The following is a 9,790-nucleotide window of genomic DNA, read 5'->3' as shown; positions in this document are numbered from 1 at the left end:
CAATGAAACAGATGGCTCGCTTTGTTTGGTTTGCATGCTGTAAAGGGAATGTAAACCTGCATCTCTAACCACCCACCTGCCATCGTCATCTCATTTCCCCATTTCTCTCCTTGCATCTTGCTGGTCAGACCTACTGTTCTCTATCTCTATCGTGTGCTCGTTGCTCACTGAGGAAACGGAGCTTCCAGGATGCTCACAGACCGATAGCCTAGCCTTCCATGATGCTGCAGCCATGAGGAAATGGAGCTTCGAGGAGGAGGTCAACCTCGAGCAGAAGCTGTTGCACTTGGCGTCATCAGCGGCGGTGCATCGAAAAGAAAGCAGATGGGAATGAGGCGGAGGAAGCAGTGGCCGACATCGTCGTCGTCGCATCGCCGGGAGCCGTCGCCACCGGTGGAGACGACACGAAGAGGTCGCTGAGCCAGAGCAGCATGGTCATCGGTAGTGACGCGTCGAGAAGAAAGCAGAGAAGGATGAGGTGGAGGAGGCAGCGGCCGGCGTCCTCGCCGCCGCGTCACCAGCCACTGTCGACGGCGGCGGAGGTGATTCGGCGGAGGTGATTCGAAGAGGTCAGAGCAACGTGGTCAGTGCCTCAGGCAGCGGCCACGTGCGCGGCCTAGCATCTCGTTTTATCTCGAGCTGGGCGGCACCGCATCCCTTTTCTAATTACGGAGTAGCAGCAACGGTATGAGATTTGTATAGGCTGGGATTTGATTACGCTGTTAACTGTTTACGGGTTGTTAGAAACAAACGGCCGGAACGTTATTGCTTACCAGGTGTAATCGGATTACGATACATTAGGCAAACCAAACACCACCTAAAACACAAGCTGCAAGCACACCGTTTTCAGTTTTTAGTTTTTACCACACTATTGTCCCGTATGCATAAAGTGATATAAAGAGTTCCTTCGTTTCAATTCCTTGCTAGTGTCATTTATTCGTATAAGCCGTAGAACACCAGCAGCATCTGTGGCACAGCCTAAGCCATCACTCGTGCAGACCGGGCAGCGTGTACTCTGCAAAAGGGACACACAACAAAAACCGATGGTTAACTACCTGACCAAGTTCTGAGCAGAAAATGTGCTCCGTTCGCGAGGCTACACGTACCGCCGCACTTGTAGCCGACGGGGCGGCTCGCCAGGTTGCAGCGCTTGGGGATGGTGATGACCGCGTCCAGGTTGACCCCGGAGTGCCTCACGGTGTCGGACAGCAGCAGAGCGCAGAGGCACCCGGGGCTGTGCCGCCGCCCGACGTCCCGCACCGCCGCACAGCAGCCGGCCGACGGCGCGGACTCCGGGTCCTCCACCGCCGACGCGCACGGTGCCAGCTTCAGCGCCAGGTGGTCCGGCCGCGTCGCCCCGCACTCACCGTCCTTGCCCGGCGGCGGCGCAGCGCCGGCGAGCAGGACAAAACCGAGGAGCAAGAGGGACCTCATTGCCATTTGTTGTCTCTCTGCTTCCTCCTCGTCGTCGCTGCTCTGTCCAGTTCTCTCTCTAGCTCGATGTGTGTCAGTGTGTGGCTCGTCGTTGGCTGAAATGGCTTTGCTAAGCTGCAGCTTATATAGTGCCAAGCATGAATGGAGAACAGCCCACTACTGAAAAATGACCTTTCATCCACTCTCTTAGTACTGATCACATTTTGACCCGGTACTAATATTAGCATTAGTACTGGATCCAAATTTAGAACCCCTCGGAGACTTTTTAGTACCGGATCGTAACACCACCCGGTACTAAAACTGCCGGGACACTTTTAGTACCGGTGGTGTTATGACTCGGTACAAAAGACTCTTCACGGGTTACTTCAAAAGGAAAGCATATCTACCTGCATCACATGTATTATGTAAGTGGGATGGCAAGAAAGGTTTGTGCGATGCTTGAGGTCGTGGGTTTGAATCCCACGGACCGCGCATGACGCGAGGCTTTATTTTTTAGCACCAACTGGGACTAAAGGAGGATTTGGAACCGGTACTGAAAGTGGAATCCCCAGTAGTGACCAAGAAGCCATGATGGCGTTAGGCCCAAATGGGACAAACACGGTCTAATTATATACTTGAAGGGAGTGTCTATCGAGCACCCGTGTGTTTCTTGGTCACCTGGGACTCGATTTTTTTCATCCATGCAATTTCCATGCAACATCACAAGAGTCATCTTCTTCCTCTGATGTTCGCTCATTCTTTCTACAAGTCTTCAACGATTCGCTCCCCCGCTGCCACTCGAACAGCCACTACCCTGCCGCGCTGCGGTAGGGTCTCGCTGGGGCTCCTCGCTGGTGAGGAGCCCCGACAAGACCCTACCGCGGCCTTGGCAACCTCCATCCTACACCACTCGCCGCTGCCTCCCACCGCCGTCGTGCTCGATGTCATCGCTCCCGCCCTGACCCTGCCCACCGGACGTCCTCCACTGCCCCGCCGACGGCGTCACCGCTACCTTGCCTCACCGCCCCCGTACCCACCACCACTGCTGGGACAGCCTACCGCCGCTGGTTCTTCCCTCTAAGCCTGCCAGCAGCAAATGAAGCTCCCCAGGCTGAACCCAACCCTTAACCCCCTAGCTCTAATCAAGCTCGTCGGAGCTCCATCGGAGATGAAACAGATGCTGGTTTGTGTCGCACGACGCAAGCAACGATGTGAAAGAAAAAAATCAAGTCCTCAGCCTCCCTAAAACACTCGAGTGCTGTGGAGATTTCCCTTACTCTGAAAAGCCAGAGCGCCCCCCGTCGTCCCTGCAGGCGACACGGGCGGCTCCTCATCCGCACCGCCGTCAGGTCCCCAACCCTGTCGCCCTCCCTTGCCGCTGCCCGAGGGGTTGGCCGGAAGTCCAGCAGCCACGAGGAAGGTGATGGCAGGGCCTTCCTCGAGGGATCCCTCGTGCACCGTGCATTCTACATCGAGCTCTCAACACTCAACGGCAGCGGCGGCTTCCACGGTGTGGGGCTGTCCAGGGTGGCTAGGGCTGCCAGATCTGGTGGTGGAGCAGCCGGATCTGGTGGCAGGCAGCATCACGATGGTCCTACGGGGTGCGGCAAGGACGGTGCGGTGCGGCACTGTAGATGCCACTCGCGTGGAGGTGCGCCGGTGGCTGCTGAGCGCAGGAACGGTTTCAGCAGCGTGGAGGTGCGGCGGGCCAGCCCTGCGGCGGCAGCGAGGTGGCCAGCCTCATAGAGGCGGTTGCGGTTGTGTGCGGGCGGAGGCGCCCTGGGTACCGGCCCAATGGCGGCGGTGGGCGATGCGACAGTGGTGGAGGGTGTTAGAGCTGGTGGTACGGGAGCAGCGGTGGCAGCGGCATGAAGCGGGGAAGCGGCGCGACACGTTTGCTCACGAGCGTGGTGGCCAGCGGCGGCCGCACGCATGAGGTAGCGGCCTGCGAGTGGGGGTGCAGATCTGAGGCGATGACGTGGAGCAGGGCATGCGGCTGCACGGCCCTTGGCTGGTTGCAGGTGAAGATGCGGAGGCGAGGTTGTTGCGTGTGGTGACCCTCGACCATGGTAAAGAGGCTAGGTGGAGGAAGGTTCGTGCTGGCGCCTGCCGCTGCCGTTTGGGTCTGAGGGGAGGTTTGGCTAGAGGCCGCGCAAGAGAGGAGGTGCGGTGGCTCAAGGCCATGGTGGTGCCGCGGCATAGTGGCTACGCACGTCGAAGAGGAGGATCTATGCTGGGGGTGGAGTGGCATTGCTATCGGCATTCGACTGTATGTGAGGTGAGTTGTGTGCAAACGTTTACCGATTACGACAATGGCGACGCCTTTGGGTGCCATTCCCCTCCTTGGAGGTGTTGTCTTTGTGTTTTTGCACACCCCCTCCTCTGGTCGACGTTTGATACGTTTCACCAGGATGATGAGGCATTGTCTCTGGAAGCTTTGTGTTTGCGCACGTGGTGCAGCTGAGATTCCGGCGGCGGCAAGGTGGAGGTGAAGTTATTGGAGTATCTCGGTGGCACCATGTCACCCTGCGGCAAAGCAAGTCCGAATCCTTGGAGCGGAGTCCAGCGGCGGAAGTGGCGAGGCTCCCATCCGCTTTAAGGTGATGTGTCCAAGGAGTGGTGTGCGGCGGTGGATGTGGTGAGGCCCCTGCGCGTTCGAGTCGCCTTGGAGGGCCAGGATCCTGTGCGGTGTTTTGGTCGTTTGGTGTGTATGGTGCTATAGCGGTGCTTCGGCGTTGGGTCCTGCATAGCGGTGCTTCGGCGTTGGGTCCTGCATAGCGGTGGCCTTTTCGGTACGGTGCAGTGTGCTCATCTTTGACTTCTGCCGACGCCAGGCCATGGATTCGGAGACCAACAACCGTGTGTGCGTGACCTGAGGATGTCAGTGGCACGGTGGAGGAGTTGTGGTAGCTACACGGCTTGCAGCGGACTGCGGCTGGTTCGACGTGGGACATCGATGGGGATGACGACGTTGGTGATGAGGGCTACTTGTCGGCTTTTCTCCTGGGTTGTGGTGGTGTGGCGTGGTGATTGGTGCTCAAGAGTTATCATTGTGCAGCTTGTGTCGATATTTCAATCCGACCGGCCGCAGAGCCCCAGAGTTTGTTTTGTTTGGTTTTGAGTTCAGTTGAGTTCAGCGCGAGCTGTTGGGAGGTTCCTTTTGTGATTTTGTTGTTGTACCCAGTTTAAGTTCATTCTTCTTTTTAATATAATCGGTAGCTCTTCTGGTTCGTAAAAAAAAAAGGAACGAACACTTGGGGACACTTGGCGAGCCCGTGCGCGTCGTCCAGTAGAGTTGTGCAAGCTCAGGCCCGGCGCGGTAATGCATGTTTGCAAGTGTCGGGCACAAGGCTCAGCCGAGCACTTTGGTTCATGGAATGCATGGTAAGAGTTTCGGTTGTTTTGACATTTTGGGCTTTTGACAGCCTCGAAAGTGGAGCACGATGCGGTTTTTGACAGCAAGTAATTTGCTTTGCTTGTGCACGTGTCTGCACCCTCCCTCTATTTTTGACTTGCGAGCCATGGTTGGAGCAACAACTAGCGTTGAGGTGATCAGGTGAAGCCGTGAAAGAGGATGGCAGGAATGCCATGGCACGGCACGTCGGCACCCGGCAACACCTTGATGGGCTTGGGCAACGAGACCTGTTGTTTTCCCAGAGATTTCCTTGCGCTAAAGCAGATCATTGCCAATGCGAGAATGCCCCAATCTCAGTTGCCCCAGGCTGCCGGTGGGCGAAGCACCGCAATGCCGTTGAAGGAAAACGCGGGCGCGTGGCCGTGGCATCATTATTCCAGCAAACTGCCAAGCTTGAACGCACACAAGGGTGCTGCAGTCCAAATGTTTCTCAATATTTCTAGTAAAATCATTTCAACGGGAAAATTTCATATTTCGGCTCAACATTTTCGAGGCCCAATTAAAGTTTTGGTATTATTTGCTATATTTATTTTTTTGCCTAGTGGATAGGGGTTACAGTTACAGACCACCTCCACTAACCATACAAGCTATAGCTTGGTTCTCGCCTTTAGTATGTTCAATATTTTTTCAGGATGCAGTTTGTAAATTCATGGTTGCGTAGTTGCCACTTAAAATTATTCTCCCTCCCTTTCATAATATTTGCCTGGATGAAAAATGGGATCCCACGAATATGTGCAGGAAACACCCTCACCCATTTCACGTCCCTCTCTTGGACACGCACATCCCGTTTCCATATATTTCTCATCATGCTTCCGCATTTTAAAAAATGTAAGATAAATGTAGAAAATGGGTGGGACATGATGAAAATTTTTCTGCCCGTTTTCAACCCTAATCCTCCGCCACATCCACCTGGTTCTTTGCCGGTTTGCTTGTCCAATTATAGGGCTCTATTCCCTTAGCATTAGGATGCCCACCATCATGTGGTCTCCGAGGTTCCGCTACTCTGCTCTTCTATGTTTAATTATGCTCTCCAGCTCCTATGTGAAGTCTATCTTTTTTATTGGTTTTGGTTATGGAGTAAATTAAGGTGCACAGTTTCTCTTCGATAGAGGGAAGTACCCTTGCCATAAAGGGAAGAATAACTTCCCTCTTCCACATTGGCCTCCATGGGCAAGGTGACCATGGATTCATCCAGAGAGACAGGAGCCACTCGACTGCACAAAGAAGGGGTGGTCATGTGCATTTTCACTGTGGACGATCACCAGAAACGATGCCCAGATCACCGCCACCGTTAATGCGAAATGAGAGACCATACTTGAGCCCGTTCGGCAGGCTGCGGCTTCTCTTTTCCGGCTGGGCTTTTCAGCGGAAGCCGTTCGGATGGCTTCGGCTTCTAGGCTTCCGCGGAAGCCGTTTGAAGGAGGGTAACGACACACCGACGCACCGACGCGCCTCCAGTGCCTCCCTCTCACCCCCTCCGTCGCTTGCTCCCCTCCGTCCGTCGCTCCGGATCCGCTGCTGCCGCTCCCTCCGCTCCCCCACTCCGTCCCCTCCGCCCGGTCTGCGCCGCCGGCGGGCCCTCGGCTCGGCCGCTCCGTCGCGCTCGCCCGCGCGACGCCGCCGTCCGTCCTGCTTCTCGTCGCCCCCTCCGTCCGGCGCGGCCCATCCGGATCCGCCGCCGGCGCAGCTTCCGCTCCGCCGCTCCCTCGCTGCCGCGCGCTCCCCGCCGCCGGTGAGGCGTGGAGTGGCCCTCTCCCTCCCTCTAATCCGGCCGGGCGACGGCGCCGTTCCTCCCGCTGGACGCCCCCTCCATCCCTCGGTCCGGATCCGCCGCCGCCCGTCCCTCCAGATCCGCCGCCGCAGCTCCGAGCCGGCGCACGCGCTGCCGCCGCCGGTGGGCCGTCGGGTGGAAGGACCGTCTCCCGCGCCGTCGCCCCCTGCATCCCCTTCGCTCACAGGTATGGATGCTACCCCATCCGTATGCCGCTAGTGAATGAATGAATGCTTTCACCTCACATTTCTGGATGTGATTCCTGTTAGGCATGAAACCTGTTAGACATTTCACTAGATATAAGATCTGGTCAAGTACATACCTTAATGCTTATTGTTGCCCATTGTGATAAAAGGAAGGCCTGAAACTAGGATTGAGGTTATTTCATGGGTTATTCCTTACAGCAAGCGTATCTGAAACTGAAATATCAGGTTATAGCTTGATTGGTTGATTTAATTTCTCCCCTGGTTTTGGAGGCATACTTTCTTCTCCCTGTTTCCCTGTTACATACTAGACTACTTCATAGTTAGCTGACATAAGTAGCAATGGAAAGTTTAAGCGAACGTGGGTGGAATTATGTGTTTTCTCATGATATTTGGACCTTTATTTCCTTTTCAAGTATGCAAGTATTTTTTTAGATATACTGTGAGAAGTTTGCTGAAATTGTACAAAATATAAGTATAAATGCAGTATGAATTGACAATGTCTTAGAGACTTAGTTGGAGTAGACATTAGCCCTTTGACTGCACCAGGATTGTCAGCTAAACTAAAAAGGTCCTGATAACATGCACTTCCTGATTTTTACTTGGATCTTAGAGCCAAGTCTCGTGAATGTTTGTAAGCTGACTATCATTCTATCATCTGAAGACTGCATATTTCCTGATCTGTAGATTAATCAAGAATATAGAATGTCAAGTGCAATTGTGAGATCTTGCATTTTTTTTCTGAAGACGCAGGAGAAAGAGACCTTCCATTTGGAGCTTTCAGTTCTAAAGATGCACCAGTGCTTATCTTTTTAAGATGCATCTTGATGGTAGAGCTAGTGAATTTAGGTTCCATCAATGTTTGGCTCCACATATTGAAGTTGTGTATTAGTTTATTTTTTGTGTCTTCAAAGGTTAAAACTATCAGCGCCATTTATTCAATGTAGATGAAAGATAACAACTGTAAGGGGCAAGTCAGATGGATTCTTTAGAATTAAAACCTTAGCAGAAACTTGGTATTCCAAATTCGAATCCAGTTCCCATGTTGGTCGAGGTTTCTTTATCTTGTGGATTCTTTTCACCTCAGATATGTGTAATCTGACCTTGTGATTTCTTTTTGTCACCTTTCAGGCTTCAGGAGGAAGGGTGCAAGGAACACAACACTGAGGCAGATTCAAGGGTGCCCACACTGGCATCGTCATCGACTGGTTCCTGCTCTCCCCCCCCCACCCCGTGTGCCCGTACAATTTCCGCCACAAACGCCCCAAAGCACCTGCTAAGGCAAGTAACAATTTCTTTATTTTACATTGCTTAGTTGTGTACATAGGTCGTAGTTGTCCATAAATCGGTGCCATATAATTGCAGCTCCTGTGTGCTCAGATGAATAACCGTGCCAGCTGGGATGAGCCGACGACAAAAATTTTGCTGGACTTGTGCATTGAACAGAAGAACCAGCTCAACTGGAGCGATAGATGCCTCACTAAGTTGGGATGGAGGAATGTGCACTCCAGGTTCAGGGCAGAAACTGGATTGCAATTGGGAACGAAGCAGCTGCAGAACAAGCTCAGCAACTTGAGGAGGCAATTCTTCGGCTGGCGGGCATTGCAAACCTCATCTGGTTTAGGGCGCGACACACAAACTGGTGGTGTGTCTGCTGATGCCACGTATTGGGAGCAGGACCAACAGGTACGGACTTTGCGACGGCCCTAAGTTACTGATCGTCTTACTTGTACTATTTTGTTTGCGATGCTGATATTTTACTTTGATGGGACATTGCAGGACACCCAGGCGAGGTCCCAGCCGCATTCTGTGAAGCCTCCACCTTTCCTCAACGAGTTGTTTGAGTTGTATGGCCACGAACCCCAAGACAGGGGCACCTTGCTGTCGGCCGGAGGTATTCGTGAGGACACACCTAGCATGGGGACTGAGGGCAATTTCGTGGACTTGGAGCAGGACCCCGCCCCTGCTAGTAGTGCTCGTGTCAGTGCTCGTGCCATGTCAAAAAGGCCGGTCTGAGAGTTCTCTGTGGACAGTCCCACCAAAAAAAGAAGTGACAACTTGGAGCAGTACATTAGGGAACTATCTGAGAGTGTGGCCAAGCGGAGCCTGCTACGTGCGCCGAGTATCCAGGACCAAATCTCGCGTTGTATTGAGATCCTAAAAGAAGATGGTATAGAGCAGGGGTCGGAGCTTCACAACCAGGCTATGTTTTCATTTGGGCAGAGCGCGGAGTGTCGGTCCACGTTCATGGGGTTAGACACAAAAGATGCCCGATTGAGTTGGATCAATTTCTACTGGAACATGATGCACAAGAAGTGATGGTGCCCTGCTTATTTGTTAGCTTAGTTGCACTTGTGTTGTGTTGAACATTATTGTTAGCTTCTGTAACTAGTAGTGATCGTTGAACCTTTCTATGTGCGCCGAGTTGAACATTTTTAAGTTAATGATCGTTGAACCTTTCTCTGGTATGTTAGTGGTTGTTTCTGTTCAGGTGTATCTGACTGTTGACCATTTCTATTAGTTAGTTGTATTTGTTTAGTTGTACGTATAAGTTTTGTTGCTAAGTTACTTTGAAGTTAAATTACGTTCAATTTTTTTGCAAACTAGTTGTACCTCTCTCAGTATACAGAACGTTGTTCACCTTGTCTTATAAGCTGTGTTTTCATTTTCGACAGGTACTTGAAGTATGAGTGGTGCAGAGGAACACAACAGTGACACCGGCAGCGACAGTAGCTCTGTGTTCGATATGAAATGTTTAGGAGGAGCTGCACCCGCATATGCGGAGCTTCGCAGCATTCATCGTGCTAGACGGAACCCGCCAGTTGAGCTGCCAGTTGAGCTGCCACGCCTAACGGGTCGGCAATGGGTGGAGCTGAACCTCCGGGACAGGAGGCGGTGCTTCGATAATTTTCGTATGTATCCCGACACGTCCCTTCAGTTGCATGACATGTTGGTTAGCAATCATGGGTTGAAAACGTCGCAAGGGGT

General features: G+C 52.9%; 1 protein-coding gene across 1 annotated transcript; it reads right to left on the bottom strand.

The window, feature by feature from the left end:
• Positions 1 to 986: 986 nt before the first annotated feature.
• LOC117864696 (uncharacterized) lies at positions 987 to 1,434 on the bottom strand. The gene is made up of 2 exons (XM_034748807.1): positions 1,107 to 1,434; positions 987 to 1,015 (listed from the first exon to the last, which is right to left on the bottom strand). Exons 1-2 carry the CDS (start codon positions 1,432 to 1,434, stop codon positions 987 to 989), a joined length of 357 nt encoding a protein of 118 aa, XP_034604698.1.
• Positions 1,435 to 9,790: the final 8,356 nt, after the last annotated feature.

Source organism: Setaria viridis, chromosome 7, assembly GCF_005286985.2.
Source record: "Setaria viridis chromosome 7, Setaria_viridis_v4.0, whole genome shotgun sequence".
Classification (NCBI taxonomy): domain Eukaryota; kingdom Viridiplantae; phylum Streptophyta; class Magnoliopsida; order Poales; family Poaceae; genus Setaria; species Setaria viridis.
This window is presented reverse-complemented; position numbering and strand designations above follow the sequence as displayed.